Raw genomic sequence first — 20,806 nt, forward strand, 5'->3', positions numbered from 1 at the left:
TCTCCCTCCTCCAGTTCTCCCATATCCCCTGATGACAGAAACGGTTTCACTTCTCCAAGGAAGCCCATAATGTAGCAAGAAGGAAAATCCGTAACAAAAGAGCATATGTATCTGCATGCACGTGTTTATGTGTAAATTCTCCAGGGAGAAAGCATTCACGGGTCTCACTCCTGAATTACTCTCATTATAATAACCCATTTGGTGTCAAAGTATGACAGATTATAAGCGCTTAAGGCTAGTCCCAGCTCAAGACAGATTTAAATAAAGTACTTCTGGTTATTGTGCAGGTCAGTGTGTTTAAATAACAACCCCCCAAATCATACTTTGACATTTAAAAGAGAGAGGAAATATTGTCATGCTGCAGACCTGGCACAGATAAGCACAGGGCAATTTGGTCAGTACACTGTGATTTGTGAGCGCAGCCTAACGCAGTCATTTTCACAGTTTGTAATCAAGTAGCCACCTTAGCAGTGTCTCAGCATTAAAAAAAAAAATGTTCCTTTTAAAATGTTTACACAAATTACTCCCCTGAGGTGCTGCAGTGCATTCGCTGCAAAACTGATGTAGGTTAAAGATCTGGAGCAGAAATGGCAAACTTCCATGAGCTTTTGGGCCCTTTTTTTTTTTTTTTTTTTTTTTTGCCAGCCAATTGCTCAGGTAGCCAGGTCGCGGTACCAGGATAATTTTTCAGGTCCAGTGCCTAGGGCAGGATAACCGGGAGAAATCCCTGTGTTATGTGAGTGCTGTGGGAAGTGTCAGGAAGCACAGTGCAGAGGTGCCTAAATAATAATTGGTGTAAGCTTGCGGCCACCAGGATGTGTGAGGTGTGACTCAGTGGCAGCTCTTCCCTACCTGGGCTGTGTGCCCCATCCCAACTCCCATCCTTGCAGCACTGCTACTTCGTCATCACCCTGCTGTGCCACGCTGCTGGACTGGAGCTCACCCAGCTCCTGGCTGGGGTGGCTGCCTCAGAGCCTGGCCCTGCCTCACGGCAGAGTGTGTGAGCAGAGGGGCTGGAGGACGGCACATCGCTGGTAGCACCCTGCTTTTGAGGCTCCCCTGTGAATCCCTCCCTCCCTTCAGGCAGATCTGGCTGAGAGGCTCCATGTTTGTGCTGGAGGGACCTTCCCTCTGTTTACCCTGGGAGTAGCGGCTCTGCATGTTCTTTCCGGCTCCTCCTCCTGTTTCATCTCCCTTCTCCAGAGCACCCATCATCCTCCTGGCCCTAAAAACCTTTGGCATCTAGTGAGGATGCTCCCAACCCTTGTTCATTCTTCATAGTCTCCCCTCCATTTCCATCTTTTCTGCCCCAAACTCTCCTCACCTCCAGCCCTTCTAGACTCTCCACCTCTGAACCCTTCTTCTGTTTCCTACATGTTTCTGTGCTTGACTCACCCCTGTGCTCAGGCTGCCACAGGGTTCATTACAGAAGCTGGATCATTTTTTTCTGACTGCGTGAAAGGCTTTGCTCCAATGTTACAGGTTTAGATCGAGAGGAGAGCACAGAGTGCCAGATGCATGCCAGAAATTCCACAGAAAGTTGTAGAACTTGGGATCCCTCTGCACACAGCAAAAATAGTTGGGAAGTTGGGATCTCTCTGCACACAGCAAAAACCTGACCTTTGACATGTTTCCGTATGAAAAGTTGTGTCTTCATTTTTTGTCCTGCTGGGAAGCATAATCCACTTTTATCATTGTCCATAGCTAAACCACACCTACCTCTGAACTCAGTTTTGTAATTAGTTCAAATTTGTTCAAATCTGAGGAAGATGACAGTAAAAAACTTCATCAGATGGCAACACTGAGGGAGTACTAAATCACATACCAGCAAATATTAAATGCAAGGACTGCAGAGTGAGTTCTGTGTAGCAGTTGGAGACAACACACTAACCTACTGGTGATTTCAGGTCCAATTAAAGGAAGACATCTCAGTACAAGAGACACTGCTCGGCAGCTGTGATCACTCATGTGCTCCTTTGTACTGTCAGTGCTCTTCTTCCTTACAATTTCTTTGTTCTGCTTTTTAACAATGACCAGATCTCACATGTCATCTCCTCTCTTCAAATACACGGACTTTTGCATTACCTCAGTAGACACAATTAGATCTGATGCTACTTGTTTTGTAGAGGAAAGAGATTAAGTGCAGATTAAGCTTCGGGTAAATTGCAAGTGAAGGAAAACAAAAGAGCAGAACAGCACCTTCTTAAAAGGGAATGTTTTGAATTTGACCAGTTGTATTTTGGACCCAAAGGTACACCAGACTATCAACAGCACAATCTAGGATCATAGGGTCATTCAGGCTGGAAGGAACCTCAGGAGGTCTCTGGTCCAACCTCCTCCTCAGCAGGCTTAGCTGAGAGCTCAGGGCTTTATCCAGTTGGGTCTTGAAAACTCCAAGAACAGAGATTGCACAGCCTTTCTGGGCCAGCAGATCTAGTGCTTGAATGTTTTCACTGGGAAAAGGGTTTCCTTACGTCCAGTCTGAACTTCCTATGTTTTAACTCTTGCCCGTTGTGTCTCATCCTCCCACCATGCCCCACTGTGAAGAGCCCGGCTTCATCTTGCTGACCTCCCTTTACGTGCTGGGGGGCTGCTGTCAGGTTCCTCTCGTAAGCTGTCTCTGCCCCAGGCTGGACTAGCCCTTGTCCTTCAGCCCCTCCAGGGTGAGAGGTCAAGCCCTGACCATCTAAGGGCTCGTCTGCTAAACTCGCTCCAGTTTATCATCATCTTTCCTTTACTGCAGGATCCAAAACTGGACATGATACTCTAGATGGAGTCTAATGAGTGCCAAGTAAGGAGGGGATGATCAGTTCCCTCCATCTCCTGGCTCTGCTCCTGGTCACACAGCCCAGGATGTTGTTGGCCCTCTTTGCTGCCAGGGCACTCTGCTGGCTCATGCTCAGCTCCCTGTCTGCCAAGATGCCCACGGGCTTTTCAGCAAAGCTGCTCCCCCCCAGTCAAGCCCCAGCCAGCACCGCTGCAGGGGGCTCGTCCTTCCCAGGTGCAGGACCTTGCACTTGTCCCTGTTGACTTTCATAAGGTTCCTGTCAGCACATTCCTCCAGCCTGTCTAGGTCCCCCTGGGTGGCAGCCCTTTCCTCGAGCATAACAACTGGCTCTGGCATTATGCAAGTGCTGTGAATTACTAAATTGTCAACAGAGTAAATAAACCACAGAAAGCAAGCAGATTCCCCCCTTCTCATTTTTAATCTCTTCCATTTGCTGAATACTTGGACATCTACTTGTAACAGTAGAGCAGAAAAAAGAAATGTGTAGGCTTAAGCATAGTGTTTAAATTGATAGCATAATCCTAAATTTGTATTGGCTCAGCTGCTTTTTCTTGTAAATGGGGAAAAATATGTGATCAGGGATCACAGTATTGGAAGAGTTAGCGTTGGAAAATATCTGACAGGTCATCTAGTTCATATGTAGTGCAGGATTCCTCCGACCAGTACATTTTCTAATGTGTTGTCTGTGTGCAGAAGTGTCAAGTACTGGGGTTTTCTTCATTCCCTTGGAGGGTAACGGCATCTCACCATGAAGACATTTTTTCATTATACTCAACATAAGTGTTTCTTTTCTTAATTTCTTCCTATTATTACTAATTATCACTTGTGTCATCCTTAGGCAACCCAGCCATTGGTGTTTATGTGGTAAATATTGTAAAACTGTATACTTAACTGGGTTTGTTCTGCTATAGAATTCATAGCCGGTCAGTTGAATTTTTGCCATTAGATGTCACTACGTGTACAGCAGACTGTTTCTGAAAGACTTGATTTTTATTTAGCCTCCCGGAAAAATGGAGGAGGGAATTGGGAGATGTAGGAGAGAGTCTGGTAGTACACTTTGAGATAACTACTTCTTAAATACTATGTTGGATATGCCTTTACTAAAAGCAGCACAGAAGGAGACATAAGATTTTTGACTTAACTCCAACAACCAACAGATGATGCTGTGACCTTAAGCATATATAAATATGTTTAGCAGCTGCTGTGTAACATATTTATAAGTGTTTAGTGACCTGGAGGTTAATCAAAATGAGTTTGGTGATCTCAGCTCAGTTCTTAATGGACTCCACTTCATATTATAGCACTGATGCAGCACAATTTGTCACAGTCGGCAGTCCTTACTCAAAGGAGGCCCACTGTGGAGTGAGAATTAAAGGCTGAAGTAATACCTGATTATTTCTCCCTAAAGAAACTTTCCATTCCAAGCCATCATAGAGCAGAATAATACGCAGAGGAGCTCTGTGCTGCGCACTGCACCCAATCTCAGGATAAAATAGCGTTTGCTCTTACAGGATGGCACCTTTCAGTGTTACTGAAGCAGCTCACGTGTGCTGCGGTCAGTGCTTTGATAGGGGACCAGGGAAGGACAAAGTTCTGCCAGGGGTGGTGCTGAGTCTTTTCATTTGCTGGGCTCTTTCCAGAGATTGAGAGCTGTGTCTGTTCCAAGTACGGCATTACATGGGAGGATGAAAGGGAAAGGTATTGCCTTGCCAGATGAAATTTCGGAATTAGGTTCTGCCATTCAGGTCTGCCTTTCTGGGTACAGAAGCAATTTATTTAGACCTCAGTTATTTTCTTGCTGTCCTGGCCAAAGCTAGTATATTCCTTTTATTTAATTTCCACTCCCCGTCTAAACTGGAAATAGTTTCCTACTTTTTGATTTAAAGCTGTTGTACAGCAGTACGCTTTCATGAGCTACAATTGAGATTGATGTCCATAGTGGGTAACATGAAATAGGTTGTACCTCAATTTGAGACAATGAACAGCCCCACAGCTTAGGAGATATACATGCTATAGAAAGTAATAGTATTGAAATATTAGTTGGTAAGGACCAATTTCAGCTTACCTGCAAGGTGCGTATCTCCTGGGTATTTTTAAAGCAAAAGAAGGACATTGGAGAGATAGATACCTGCAGAGACTTCTGCCTTTCCCAGAATCCCAGCCTTACTCCATAAAAGAACCTTTCAAAATCTATTACTTCTTTTTTAAAGTGTAAAAATGCACTTGCACATTTTCTCCATCTTCACTAGTAACTTTACCCAGTAACGGAAAGAATCTTGCTTATCCAGCATAGAAAGAACTTTTCAGTTAACTGCATTTGTTGAAATATAGCAATTTTCAGCTAAAAAAAAGGGGGTAAGGGTGTTTAAGATACAGTATTTACATAAGAAAAGCTTGATTGTGCGACTGAAATCTTTTAAAGTTGTTGCCAAATGGTCCTGCTCTTCTCTTTTCCTTTTGTAATTTTCCCTTGGAGCATTGCAGGGCTGTGCATTTTAAATCTTTTCCCTCCACTACTCATTGCAAGCTTCATCAGGGAAATGACATTGTATGGCAGTTGTCTCCTTCATATCAAAAGAAAGCCTTTGCCTCTTTGCAAGAGTGAAGAAAAGTTTGTATTCAGAGAGCAAAGGACAAAACTGACTTGGAAAAAGATGCTGTATTTAGATAACATGTTCTCTTTTCCTTTGAAGAAATTCACAATGTGTCAAGAAAAATTAGGCCAAATAGCGCTTTAATGGTCTTCCTCCTGTACCTCCTAAAAAAGAATCCATTTCTGCCAATTGCGTTAAGATTCTGCCATGAGTTTGGAGAAGGCAAGAAGCCACTGAAGTTATTCAGGGTTGTTAGTTTGCGGGTTGTCTGTTTTGTTTGAATACTGTATAATAACAAAAAGTAGAATTTATACCAAAACTCCATCTTGCTACCAGGACATGCAGCTTTCCTTGCCTGTAGTATAAAATTAAATGCTTTGCTTTTCGTGAGGAAAAGAAAGCTGACAGGTACCAAAGCTATGTAAAGGGGTTGTTGCTTGCTTTCTTGTCTCCTTTATTTGGAAAAACAGAATAAATTTACAGAGGGTACATTGAAGAAACAGGTCTGAGTTTTTTGTATTTTCCTATGTAGGCTATGAATATACAAGTAAGTATATTTTTTGCATGTGTTTTTATTTATATATATTATTTTATATGTGTAAGTCTATATCCATAAACATATCATAATATGTGCAGTCTTCAGCTATACCAAGAAAAGGTAGATAATTATGGATTAAGAGAATGAAAGGTTATTTTTGAAGTTGGATCAGGCATTACATCAGGTTTTCCTGCTTACTTGGATTGGATTATTTTCTTACTTGTGCCTCAGTTTATCTGTAGAATTTGATAAATCCAGTACAAAGCATACTTAGATACTTTTTAGAACTTCAAAGTAGGTGAGGTTTAGCCTTCAATAATATTTGGTCAGACCTTCACATCTGAAGATGTGGAGAATTAGGTAAGGGCTTAATTTAGGGCAGTTTTTGAGACAAACTTTAAGTCTCAGTTATGAAAGCATTATACAGATACGTGATTAATTTTCAAAACCAAATAGTTCTGCTGAGGTTTCTTGTTTCAACAAAGTGTAGTGCATATGTGATTGTTTGAAAGATTGGACATAGATGGCATGTACAAAAGGTGAACGTTGTATTCAATGCAATAACATCAGATACAGAAATCTGAAACAGATTGTATGGTACCCATTTTTCTTCTGGTCATTTCACCATTTTTTAAGCTATGACAGGTAGGGATTTCTATTACATGGTCAAAATGCAATTCACTGGAATTTTTTTATGCCAACACTAGGTTCTAATTTTTACTCCTGATCACATTGCTGTCTACTCATAGGACAAATAATATGGGTTGTATTTTTCTGCTGATTGGTTGTGACGTATAAAGACACTGTATACAACTCTTGAAATTTTTGTTCAGTCCAGTTCTGTCTCAGATACACGGTAACTATTTCAGGCCTAATTCAAAGCTCCCCATGTAGGTAAAATGAACTAATTGCATCCCTTCACCTTGGCTATTGGCAAACAATAGGAGATGTACTCTGTGACAAACCACAGCATCTTCAGCAATGAGATACATAATGAGACATCGTGTGTGTGCTCTTTCTTCTCTTAGGCAAGGCAATTTTCCTGCCATGAATCAGAGCGGTATTATGGGATCCAGCTCCCCCTACACTCAGCCGATGAACAACACCTCTGGCTTGATGAACCCGCAGGGTCCTCCTTACAGCATGGCACCTAACATGGTGAACAGTTCAGCAGGTAATGGTGGGTAACCTTTCAGCAGTGGCCTTCCTCCATAAATCTGCTTAACGGTACCAGCCCTGGGCTGGTGGCAGGGGGATAGTCATCTTCATTTGATTCACCCCTGTTGGGTGGTTTGGAGTGATTCAAAACTAGGCTAAGGTATTTGCATTTTTTTGTACAGTAACTCACACATTTTTCATTAAGTCCTTTTGCACAGCATGTAGATGAGTCCAATGTTTTGAACAGTTCCAGCAACACTCGGACCCAGTTTGACGTAGGTGTTGACTAGCAAGTATATGTATATTTGTGTGTATGTGTCTGCAAGAGAGGGAAGGAGAAAAACCTCATCTTTCAAGAGGCTGCTGTTGCTTTTCAGTGTCTTATTTCCTAAGATTGCAATTTCAGATATTTAATGTGGTACTGGTTTAAAAAAGATGTGCACCTGCTCTGACTTGAAGATGCTGTAAGTTGAGCACTTAAAATAATTACTCTGTTCTGAAAACATAGGCCATATTTACTGTTTCCAAAATTCATATAACCATATATAGGGTTTCTTCATTTACTTATTTAAATATCAGTATATGAAATTTAATCATAGCTTCCTTTTGCAAAAAAACCCCATATACTGAATGTAGCTGCTGGGTTTATCCTTCATATCATGACTTGTGAATTTAGAATTATTTGCAGCTTTGTGCGTGACTATGAAGATGGGAATGTAGTTCTGTGCAAATGTGCTTTACAGTCCATATTCAGCTTGAAGTCCTAACAATTCTCTTCCATCAAGATAATACTTCAGTAAAGATCCATTCTTTGATTGGGGTGGGTTTGGATGGAGTTTCAATGACCCTGAAGTGCATCCTCCCAAATACTTATTCCAGTCATGGAGTTTCTGTGCATGCTTTACTGATTACATTAGCCCTTTTTGAAATGTTGGGGGTTTTGAAGTTTTTCTGAAAGCTGGGTAGGTTGTGCTAAGGTGATTTAATGTTGTTTCTTAGTTGGTTTTGTTTCTACTTTTATTTATTTCTTTAGAGATGGCTTACTACTTAAATTGTATCTTACCAAGAGCCTGCATTTTGGTATCTTCCTCTCTGCCCTGTTTTTGTTCCTTCATCCTTTGCCTCCTTCCCTGTCTTTCCTCCCTGTTAATTTTATATGTCCTTGCTTCCTGGGCAGAAAATGGCCACTGCGAGATTCTAGTGTCTAGTATGTCCAGAGGGTTCCTTTCCTCTACATAGGAGCTCGTCGGACGCTTAGCAGTGTCTTATTTTTCAAGAATGTTATGTTACGTTTTTGGTTAGCAGAAGAAACAGAAAGGAAGCTGTTAATCGGTAAGATTTTTTTAAAAAAAAAGAAAAAAAGGCTTTTTCCGGTGCTGGCTTGGAAGCCATTGGTTAGTCCAGACAGCACACTTCACTGTCTGGATGAAGAGGGAAAAGCTGTTGAAAAGACCATTAGATAATAGCTTGCTTTTCCCCCACCAGAGCTGTCCCAGGTAATATTATGTTTTGTTTTTGTAGTTATGTGTTTTGTCTGGCTTGCTGAAATAAAATTACTTCTGAGCATTGAAACTGTGCTATAAATTCTGTTTTGCTATTAGCAGAAGTAATTTTTCCCCTTTTTCCTTTGGCCCCCAGAGCTGCAAAAATAACCAACAGCAAACAGATGGCAGAGTGCCCTGCCTAAGAAGATTTATGTATTCCTAAGGAATAACCAGTTTAAAGGAAGATTCACAGAGGTTTTTTTGTTCAGATAATTCAGCCATTCGTTATTTCATACAGTGGAAATCTGTTCAATGCAAGGCCATTTATCCTAGCAGTCTTTTGTATGGGGTAGTCATACTCTTTTTATTGTGTTATGCATTCTGAAATATTGGATTTTTAATAATTTAAACATTTATCAGGGTTTTTTCTGCCAGTGCGTTTGTGAGGTTTTCTTTTGTTCCAGTTTTATTAATTCAAAGATTACCCAATGGAAAGTAAGTATGAGATGAACTAGAGGAGTTCAGTGCATCTCTTTTCCTCTGTGTGTGAGCAGACATGCATCTAGATTGCTTTATGCAGCCAGCCTCCAAGAGCACACAGACAGTGTTGGTAGGCAGGGGCAGGGAGGAACAAAAAGAGAAAGTTAGGTGTGAATCTACTGCCAGGGGCTTATGCGGTGGGAATGCTGCATTTCCCCCTATCCTGACTCATCCTTCTGCTTGGGTCAAAGAAATGAAGGGCTGAGCTTAAGACAAGTGTAAATACAGTACTTAAGATGATAATGTCTTGAGCTGGGGGAGCACTTCAGGGCCGGGTCTGGCCCTGCATTTGATGAGGTGGAGAACTTGCAGGTGATACCTACTTACGGCCTTGAAAATGGCATTTTCTGTGACACAAAGACCAGTTCAGCTATCTGGCTCTTGAGCCTTTTTCCCCACTGGTGTAAAGTCACATGTCTGTTGGATAAGCCAGGGTTCAGTCAATCTGTAGGGCCAAAAACAAATGCAACTGAGTGGCTGCTGACGAAGTGTGGGCATTAGTTAACTTGCTCACGTGCACTGAGCACGAACAACTGTGGTTTCAGGTAGAGGCCAATGAAAATCTAAGGTAAGCAATAGGGAGAAGTTGGTTTCTTAGATGTCCAAGTTTTGGAGAGTGCAGTTGCATTGCCTGTTTTGAGGGAGGAAGGTAGGTTTTGGTTATATTCACTTTAATCAAATGCACTTTTAGGTTTTGCTCTAAAATAGAGCAAGATTGCTGATGCTGATGGAATTGTTTTCATATGGTTTTAGAGCTTCAGTACAGCTAGGTATAACACTGGTTTTGCCACACGTTTTATTAGTATTTATAACTCCTTATTACCAGTTGATCCTTTTTTTGTCTGTAGTTTTTTTAATTAATGTCTCAATAGAAAGGAAAATCACGTTGCAGTTCTACACAGCGACTGTGGATCAAACAACAGATCACCAGCTTCTGCTGATGTAGAGCCGTTTAGGAACACAGAAATTATGAGATCAAAGAAGACAGATCCTTTTGATAGAGTATCCCATCCATAACAATAACAAAAGCTTCAACAAAAAGTGCCAGAGTCCCTTCACAATTATGGAACAAACTGCCATTCAGAAAAATTGTATAACCTCCACTGTCCTTTTGTTATACGAGTTCACATTTCCCATACATATTTAGATTTTTTTCCCCTATTTTTTTAAATTCAGGCTTTAAAATATATATAATAAAAGGAAACTTAGAAAACCCAACATAAATAAAATAATAATTTCATGCTGTAAGCCTTGTTAATTCTAGTGAAAATTATCTTTAAAAGGAAGTAATATGGAGTTTGGATCTCACAGATTTCCATATTGTGCTTGCTCAGAAACTGGCACTCATGATTTCTGCCGCCTCTGGAGGTGAACAAAACAATTAAAAAGCATTAATCTCCTTACTAACACAAGGATCCTTTCCTAATTTCACTACCTCTGTCCTGCTGAAACCTTCCATTTTCTGGGTATTACTATTCCCAATGAATTTTTATTGTAATACTTGACATAAAACATGAAATTCTAGGAAAAGTTATTTGCACTAAAGGAATGAAAAGGAAGCTCTTAAAAATAACATTAAAAATAGATACAACACCTTTTCATATACATTACATATATTTGACTTTGTATTTATTTGGATGACCCTCTGATAGAGAAAACAATTGTATTTATGAATGTGAAATCTTAGAAATCTTAATTGGTTTTCTCTACTTTGCAGCTTGGTTACATTTTTCTGAAAAATGGAAACCTCCATTTATTTCACAATTTTTTTTTTCTAACGTGTATCTTCGTATAAGCTGTTATATAATGCACATTTAAATAAACTTTCTGGAGGATGTCAGCAGTTGGTAACAGCTGAAGTATTCTATCACCTCTGCTCCAAACAAGCGATGACCATGATCCAATGGTCATTGTGTGACTGTAAAGCAAGCCAGCTTCTGGCGTAGAGATGCCTATGTCCCAAACTGCGTGTACTTGTCATCCTTCAGAGGAGACTTGGTAGGCAGAAAGGAGGTGTGGCGCTGAGGTCCTTGGTGGCCCACTCATCCCTTTCAGATAAGGTGCCCGAGTGCCCTGGGCTGTGCTTTTCCTGTCATTTGTGGCAGGACATTAGCTAATGCTGTTGTCTTTCTCCCGTTTTTCCCGTGGGCATAAAAGCAGTGGGGATCCTCTTGGCAACTCCACGAGTCACAGATTCGCTGCTTTTTCTTTTTCTTCTTTTTTTGGGAGAGGGAGAGTACTAGGGGTGGAAGGGAGGGGAGGAAGGAATGTGTTACAGAGGATGTAATATTCTGTTTTGTAGACCGTGATCTGTTATTGCACTAGCAATAAAGAAAAAAACAATGTTTGTGTATTGCTGCTCCTACAGTATTTCATCATCTTCTGGGACTGATAGAGCAGCCTTTAGCAAAAAAAGAATACTTTGCTGCCGTTTTACTCATGTCAATATCTGCTTTTGAGTACATTAAATTCAGTGTGGAATAGTTAATTCAGGACCTTGACCCATACTTGCTTTTTGAAATCATTCTAGCTCTTAAATTCTTATAATAAGCCAGAGGCTAGTACTTGAAACCTATTCACAGTACGCTACAACACTTTTTGAGTCAAGATTTCCCTGTTATCCTCCTCTCTAAAATGTTTTATCCTTTGGTCTGCACTTCACACACAGAATTATTAGTACCTGTGTAGAAAGAGACCGTGTCTTATTTTAGCAGTTTCGTGACAATAACAGTATTTCACTGCTCAGAAGGGGTCAAAACAATGTTCTCGCTGTACCGTTTTGCTAAAAAAAGTGAAGGAATGTCTGTTTGCAAATCGCTGGAGAGTCCGTTTGCAAGAAGTTATGAAACAGCATTTCAACAGTGGATAGAAAAGTAGCTGTGGAAACATCTTAAGTAAAAGCTGTAGGGAAACTAGACAACCTTGCAATTTGCTAGTAAAATCCTTGCAGTTCTCCTCTTCTAGGTAGAAAGAAAGGATGTAGATGAAGTAAATAATTTAGAACAAAAAGTGAAATAGAATTTGGGAAACTATTATTTTTTTCCATAATTGTCTCCCAACTCCTGATAGTTATATTTGCATATGGCAACAAAAAATATTCAAAAGCCAAAATGACTCGGTATTATTACATTTCTAAACATGATTAATACAGTCAGAGTATGTGTGGTAATTTGCAGACTAGAGTTAATTGCCCTTTACATCAGGTGTTAACTTAAACCTCTCTGGAAAAGGGATTTTATAAAGGAATTCTGATGGAAACAGGACTATCAGGAGTGGGCACAATTATTTTATTCTTTGTAACAGAAATATGATGTGCCAACCTAGATAACAGTGAGATATCAGCAGAGGATTTAGCCATGCAGGATTCTGGTGAAGAAGCATGATAGTTAACTTTGCTTTGTTTGACCTCTCTAAAATTGCTTTAGAGGGGAAGGGTCATCTTTGGTTGCTTTGAAACTGAAGTTAAGACTTATTTTTTAGCGCTTTCACAGTATGAAATGTGTTAACTGTTAAAATGGATTTTGTATAACAGTTCTGTGTCCCAGTTTGAAACCAGACTGTGACATACATTTGACCATTTTGTACATATATTTTTTTTAAAAATCTCTAAAAGAAAAATAACTTTTTTTTTAACTGTGGAATTCAAAACTAAAATGCGTTAGGCTGCCGTCCTTCACTTCATAATGGTCACAAGCTGCCCCAACTCCTCAAACAGATGATAAGGGCAAAATGCATACAAATCAAATGCTTAGTGGATGCTGGCTTCCCAGTGTCATATTGCTTGGCTGTTTTGTTGAGGTTTCACACACATACATAAAAATAACAGCATTTTTAGCTGATCCCAATAGATTTTTCTCTGCAGCTGCATCACTTGAAAAAGGCTTTTTGTTCCAATTCTTGAAGTCTTAAGTATTGCAAGTATTTTTTTTTTTTTTTTAAATCTCAATTATGATTTATGTGTTGTGATGACTTTAAGAGCTTGATTGGGCTACAAATGTGCTTTGAAAAAACAAGAAAATGTGCCCATGAAAAACACCGCCAGTTCAAAGCCGAATATTGAGCATACAGTTGTAAACTCACATGGCACGTGGCTGGGTAGGTTTTTTTGGCAGACCCATAGTCTCAACCTGCAGTGATGCTAAAGATATTAGCAAATTAGCACTGCAAAGCTTGCCAGCGTATTCGCCAGAGTCCTGCTCATGCTCTCACTGCTGTAATTAAAACTAATTATTTTCTAAAACATAGTAATACATGAATATGTGCAATAATCATTTTGTAGTGGGCAATCTGTGAAGTATTTTTAAAGCTTCTTTTCCCCCTCCTATCTTTGGCTTGCTATGCAGTGTGCCTGCTGCCTAGTGCAAGCCAGCATTGTCATTTTGCAGAGAGGCACGCTAGTCTGGTAGTGATCGGATTTATTTTTATTTTTTTTAACAGCGATGCTTTGCCGATTCTTAAATTTGTAAGTTTGGGATATGTATTTTTTCCTTTTTATTGCCTTGTAGGTTATTCTATGCTGTTTTTCTTATCTCAGATCTTTCTTTGAAAGAAAGGCATGAGGGGGAGAAAAAAAGGAGAGGAAGGGAAGATAAGGTAATCCAGTCTTTCGCAAATGCTGTGCACATGGTTTTCTGCAGGGAAGGAATCACCTGTTGTTTTGCCGTTGTTCTCTGGTTATTTGCATTGATTCAGTGTCATGGCACCTCCTAGCATCTGCTCTGCCCACTATTTTCTGCCTATTTATCTGAATGTTTTTTCTTGCATCTTTCTAGAAATCCAGGAACCCAGCAGCTCTGCAGCAATAATACCATACTTAGCACTTGCATCTTCAAATAAAAAAAAAAACCTTAAACTCCTCACACCCCTGGGAAGCAACTGCGTGCCATTATCAGAGAAAGACATTTGTGCATCCGTTATAGTCCCACCTCATTTTGGCAGGAGGGGAAGAAGTTGAGTGCTGGTTCTCCAACAGAGCTGAGTTTACAGCTTGTAATTCTGTAGCTAAGGCTCACAGTGGCTGAGCCCTTCATACTGAAGTCGTTGCGGGCAGGAATTATCTGCTGAACACCAACCTTAATACAGACCTAATTGGGAAATTCAGCCTTTTTCTCAGATTCAACACTGCAAGCAAAATGCACATCATTTTGATTTACATTTGTCTGTTGCTAAAGGGAAGGTGCAGTAGTTAGTAAAATAGACTGTTGTTCTGTTAATGTAGTGGTCAAATGTGGAGACAGTTGAAGACCACCAGCAGCATGAAGAATTAATTTTACTCTGTAGAGTGGTGGTGGTCGTTGTTGTTGTTGTTGCATGGTGCTTGTATGCTCCCCTCGTTCGTTCTCTTTTATTTCCTCACTTCAACTGAAGAGGTTTCCAGGTTTCCGGACGCTAGAATAACAGGACAGAGGTGGGATAACCTCTGCTTCACGTGGCACCACAGTCTTGCAGCAGGAAGCGTGTTTTTTCCTACAAAGCCAAACATAGTCATGCTTAACTGTTTCTCCTGTTTTCGATTAGCACCTATGGGTCTTGCAGATATGATGACACCTGGTGAGTCCAAACTACCCCTTCCTCTCAAAGCAGATGGTAAAGAAGAAGGACCCCCCCAACCCGAGAGCAAGTCAAAGGTATTTACCACCTCCGCACGTGGTGTTGGTTCAGCCCGCAGAAGTCTGCTGTGTTGTCCTTCATCTTCTGTTTTTGGCCTACCCACTTCTGTTCTTTCCTGCATGCCTTTCCATTCACGTGCAATCTCTTCGTTTGTTTCTTTTCTTTTATTTTTTTTTCTTTTTTCCTTCATTGTGTGGATCTGAAAGTTACTAGTTCTTACGGCATTTTAACTTGCGGGGGCAAAGCAACCCAAGCCAAAAGTTGCGTGGGGATTCGGCTGTGCCAGGTGGGTGGGAAGAAGGGTCTTGCCTGGTTTCAATACTTGCAGCCATTTTTCTCTGCCTTCAGTTATAGCTTCCTGTTTTGGCCGCCTCAGCAGCAGCAACATACTTTAATATTTTGCTTTCCTGCCTTATTTGATAAAATAAGGTGAACAGCTTGTTTTTTTTCTTTCTTTCATAAGGGGAAACCCATGCTTAGCATTCCATGTGAGCTTGAAATAAGCATGGTGGCTTAGTGACTTTAGCCAAGCATCCAGCAAACTTTCCAAATTATACTAATTAACAATGTTGTTTTAATACCTTTTATATATATATATAAATATATTTATATATGTGTGTGTTTTCTGTATGTGTCTCTCTGTTTATATATATTTTATATATAAAAATTGGTCAGTCTGTTAAACTGGATGTATTTTTTTTGTTTTTAATAAAGTTTGCCCTGCCTTTGTCATATTATTTTTTTTTTTATTCCTCTACCACAGGATAGCTACAGCTCTCAGGGTATTTCTCAGCCCCCAACCCCAGGCAACCTGCCAGTCCCTTCCCCAATGTCCCCAAGCTCTGCTAGCATCTCCTCATTTCATGGAGATGAAAGTGATAGCATTAGCAGCCCAGGCTGGCCAAAGACTCCATCAAGCCCTGTAAGTGGCTCTGGTTTTTTTGGTTTTTGTTTATTTTTTTGTAATTAATTATATTTTAATGCTTGCTTGTTTGTTTTGTAAATTCCTTTTCTTCATTATTTATCCACTAAACAGTTTTCTTTCTTTATAACACTGGGTACAAATTCTGCTCTCGGACAAATGACTGTAAGTTCCACTGCCTGGCTTCAGTGGGGCCTGAGCATGCTTATCCAAGGGCAAAATTTGTCCCAACAGTACTTTGAAATAAGAAAGAGTAAAATTGCGTGCATCATGCAAGTGTGCTGTCTGGTAATACAGCAGTTGTTGTGAAGAAAACATCCTTCCTGTAATGCATCAGCTTCCAAGCATGCCGACTGTGTTGTTAAGGACGATTCCATTTCTGTTCCTGGGCCCAAACTCCTTCACACAACTGACTTCACTCTGGTTGCTGTACTTGTCTTTGCTAGGATTATTTAGGAAAAAAAAAAAAAAAAGAAAAAAAAAAAGAGAAATCTTCTCCCCTATTGAAACTAATATCCATCAAAGTTTAAATTGTAGACTCAGCACCACCAAAAAGCTGCCATGTATATTTTTGAAACATTTTTAATTTTGAATTGTGTATTTGGAAATACAATCATTAGGTTATGAGGGCAGAGTCTAAAACAAAATTGTTTCTGATTTGCTTCATTCAGTTATTTTGAGGTGACCCAGATTGTGTAGAAAAAAACCTGATGCATATATGTTTTTAGAAAACTATTTTTTAGATGAATAGTGTTTAGTCATTCTCATACAGGTTGTAAAGAAAAACCTGAGAGAGATGTGTGGAACTAAAAATGAATTTCATCATATATATGTCTCTGTTTATACACATAGAAAAATCTATATACAAATACAGAAAAGAGAATGCAGACATAAGCTGATATGGCCTATGGGGAGCAAATGCCCACTTGGTCATTTTTGGCTTGTTTTTTTGAATTAGAAAAATACATATTGTTCCTCTTTTATTTCTTTTTACCAAAAGTAATAATGATCATAATTTGTCTGTAGAAAAATACCGAAATATATTATTGTGAGGCATATAAAGGGGTTTTACCCAATGTTAATGTGCACTTAAATTAGCAACAATTCTTTGATAACAACTTAATTTTCACAAAGTGATACGTTGAAGAGTATGTCTCAGGGCAAACAGAGGAAGGCCAATTGGAGGGAAAAAGATGCACCCATCCAAAAACCAGACATCCAATGAATCCCCTGAGCAAAGGGGCAGCATGGCACGAAATGCACCACCTTAATGTTTTGATGTTTATTTGGCAGCGACTTTGAGTCTCAGAAGGCAGCTGGTGTTACTTGCTCCCACAAAGCCTCATCCTTTTCTTAACAGCATTTCTGAAAGCGTGGTACCAAAAACTTTGTTAGTTTTCTTTGTAGTAATGTGTAGTAATGTTTTGGGTATTGCTTGTTTGGGCAGTTTTCTGGAGGAAAGCAAGAGAGTTATTGCACAGGCTGTCTAACACATCAAGTTCTTCCTCTACAAGGCTACCAAATGATAATGCATTCCTGAGCTCATTGCATAAACTGCATAACAAATCCTAGAGTCATCGTGAACATATGTGGAGTTTTTTCCATGTAAATATACCAAAGTATAGTGTTGGAAAAAGTAAATGGAGAAAGTTTGTGCTTTCAGTTTCTTCTGAATGCCCTTCTGTCCAAATGCTGCTGCCTCTTTAGCTTCAGTTAGCTTCTTGGTACACAGATACGGATAAATACAGTGCTTTGGAATGATAGAAAAATAAGTGCTGTAAATTAGCTGGTACATTTTTACCTATGAAGACCAGCATATTGGATAACTTCATTGACTTAGCAGCCTGACCTAGGCTGGAATGATTGATTGCAGGCGTTCTGTTACATTTGAAAACAGCCTGAATTTGTTCATTAAATCCCAAAGCTGCTTCATGTGCTACAACTTCTCCATTCCAGCAGAGGATAAAAGCAAGGGTGAATGGTGTGTGATTCACTTCTCAGTATCCCTGTGATCCTGCTAAGTGGATCCTCTCTTTCAGCAGTTTTATGTGGAAGTGAGGCATGAGAAAATGTGGAGAAGGAATTCTTGAATGTTATGTTTTGAGGGCTCTTTGGGTACATCAGTAAAAGGACACTTCTGCTATGCTAATTTTGCACATAGTGTGCATCCCTGACAGTGGCAAGGTGGCTTTAAAATTCTTTCAAAGAGAAATTTCAAGTGTGGGTGTGAACTATGCAGGGTCTCTGCAACATGAATAAAACAGTAGGTTATGAAAAAAACATAAAACGCTGCTCCCTGTCCATAGGTACCCATGAACATGACAGTGCATATGCCTGAATAGTACTGTATCTCCTTGGTGCTAGCTGTGAGGGGTCTGCAGATTCCTTCAGGAAGAAATCTTGACAGAGGATTGTGTCCTGCAAAAGCCTCTGCCAGAGACTGGACTTCGGCAGTTTTTGCTGCCTGTGTGTGCACACTCTGTTCTGTAGTAAAATAGGTCTATGTAATAAGTGTAATATTGGGAAATTCTTTGTTCAAGTGGGGGAAGTGAATGGTAGATAGTTCTATAAATATAGATGCTTAAAGATACATACAGAAACAACTACCCACTGCCTTAATGTGAAAAGTACTCCTACAGAAATTTGTGTTGCTCTGAAGGATTCTGCAGACTCACTGTACAAGGGTCTATATATAATACAGTTTGAATAGGTGGTAGGTGTATTGAAAATAAAGTATGGGGTTCAACAGATTTAATATGGGAATTGGCTTTGGTATCCACATACTTTGGTGGGTTTTTTTTTAAATCAACCATTTAAACATGGCCAGCCATAACCTGTAGAAGAGTGCTGGGGATTGAGGGCAGAGTAGGATAAAACTAAATCGGTAAAGGTATGTGCCCAGGCTTGCACTAGCATTCTTTTATCACCAAAATAATCAACAGGCTTCACAGAAGAAAACCTCATGATCTGTATTCTTCTAGCATTGCCTAGCATGCTCTCATTTTAGTTAACAATCTGCTAATGGGATCATTTTGTAATAAACCCTTATTTTCTGAGAGTTAACATTTACCTATAGGCAAATTCAGGCTTCCAGCTGAACCTGCCCATGTGGAACTGAAGTTTGTTTGTGTGTAGACTAGCTTGCACACATCTGTCATTTTTATATGTTTACATTTATAAAAATAGAGAAGAGAAAAAGATCTTTACTCTTGAGAAATCACATTCTTCCCTCCAGTGCATTCTTCTAAAGTTAACGTTTCATTTTAGAAGAAAATTGCACCCGTTTTACAAAGCATGACAACCTGAAAGCTCACACAGTAAGAAACGCTTCTTACCTTCTGTAAGCTGTGAAAAGTTTTCAGATTATACTGTCATTCTAGAGCCTGCTGCCACACTGCTGAAACGCATCATCATTTGAGATGTACAGCAGAAAAACCCAGAATGAAAAATCATTAACTATTTCCATTCTGCTCTGAATCTCATTTGAAAAAGAGAATCTTACCATATAAAAATGAAAACGTAAAAATGGTAAATCTGAACATTCTTAATCATGGACTACCATAAAAGTGAAATAGAAACTATTTTGTTGCCTCATATGTTAGAATATACGCACATACAAAATTTGCTGGGTAAAAGCTGAAATTTCCCACCTTTTTTATTAAAGTTCTGCAGCATCATACGTGTCAAATTAATACTAAAGCTGATGAGCAGTAGAGTAACTTTGTTCTTACTGCAGCTGGTAGTGGGGTAGCTCCAGTTTATTCAGCTGTTCAAGCCTATGTGAACATATATCTGTTCTCACTACAAAATCAAATTAGTAGCAACATGACTTGCCTACTTCCCTCTTTCCACCCACCTCCCACAGAGATCTTTGATAAAGTATATTTGTTGAAAAGAGTTAAACTGATTTTCTTAAACATCCAGATACATAGCAAGTGATGCTTTGAGTAAACAGGTTGCCGTTACAGAATCAGTTTATGCTTTTATGCTTTGATTGCATAATCTGCAGGACTCCTGTCAAAGTACTTTTCTGCCAGCCACTTAGTATTAGTAAAACAAATTCAGCCTTGACACTCGACTTCAGTAGGAGTTGTAACACAACTGAATCTGGCTCAAGTAAATTCAGGAGTGCACCTCATTTCTAAGTAAGAAAGGTAGGACTACTGTGAAGAAGTTACAGTATTGGGAAGCAAGGCAGAAAACTGTACAGAAGGCTATTTATTTAATTAAAATTAATATCCATTCACTGGAAAGAACAGCAATGGCTCATGGAACTGCTGGGTCACCCCCCTTGGCTTCACATCTCTTTTCTCCTGACTCTCCCCCAGTGTTGCCAAGTTTCAGCTAATGGCTGGAGGGAGATACAGAGCCTGTCATATTTTCCAGGCTAAGGTGCAAGATGAATGGTGGCAATGCTTTTAAAATCATTGGCAGTTGTATGTGGCCCCACTGCATCTTTCGTGGTGTTGAGCACCAGTCCTCACCAGCGCTAAGTGGGGACATGGACAAAGTGGGTGGTTCTCTAGCATCCGTGAGGTACAGCTAGGGTCTTCTTCAGAGAAGTTCTACTAGAACTAAGTTCCTGTTTACTTCAGAATAGTGCTGTCTCCTGTTCAAAGTAAGGAAAAGGCAGAGGAGAAAAAGAATGATTGATTAGATGAGTTTAAAGAAGTGTCTACTGCAATCAACAACAAAGTTTAGGATTTTACTATATGGACATAAAGGATACGTTTCCCTTCATGTATTCCCAAAGCTTTATATAAATCTTTTTCTCTTGTATTTAATTCTGAACCACTCCCATCTTCCACTGCTGAGCAAATCACCTTCTGCAAGCAGGAGGGTCTTCCAGCAGTAGCAGCAGCCCCTCTCTGCTGTCAGATCGGAGGCAGCTCGGATAGGGTGTAGTCCATCCACACATGGCACAAAGCCCAGCTCACAGGGTTATATTGCACAGAAAAGATATGGTGAGAAGTTATAGCTTGTGTAGCAGCCTCAGTGCTTTCTGCCATCTCCATGTAGAGGAGAAAAAGGGCATCAGGATAACATGAGCTTTAATTAGCTGTAAAGCCCAAATACCAGCAGGAAAATGGGTTCACTCCTGCATTTCTGCCACATGAGAAAGAATTCTGCTCTTTCCACCTCTTTCGCTTCTCCTGGTGGTGGTTCAGCTCT

General features: G+C 40.0%; 1 protein-coding gene across 10 annotated transcripts in view; it reads left to right on the plus strand.

Annotated features, from left to right (window-relative positions):
• ARID1B (AT-rich interaction domain 1B) overlaps window positions 1–20,806 on the plus strand; it is a 337,909-nt gene that overhangs the window by 286,166 nt on the left and 30,937 nt on the right. For 4 of the 10 annotated variants that reach the window (XM_069787075.1, XM_069787072.1, XM_069787076.1 and 1 more), the window contains 3 exons: window positions 6,949–7,100; window positions 14,620–14,729; window positions 15,476–15,634. In XM_069787075.1, the coding sequence (XP_069643176.1) occupies window positions 6,949–7,100; window positions 14,620–14,729; window positions 15,476–15,634 (421 nt within the window). The remainder of the gene's footprint in view (window positions 1–6,948; window positions 7,101–14,619; window positions 14,730–15,475; window positions 15,635–20,806) is intronic. The other 6 variants (XM_069787073.1, XM_069787077.1, XM_069787079.1 and 3 more) reach the window with 3 other exon arrangements.

Source organism: Haliaeetus albicilla, chromosome 7 (genome assembly GCF_947461875.1).
Source record: "Haliaeetus albicilla chromosome 7, bHalAlb1.1, whole genome shotgun sequence".
Classification (NCBI taxonomy): domain Eukaryota; kingdom Metazoa; phylum Chordata; class Aves; order Accipitriformes; family Accipitridae; genus Haliaeetus; species Haliaeetus albicilla.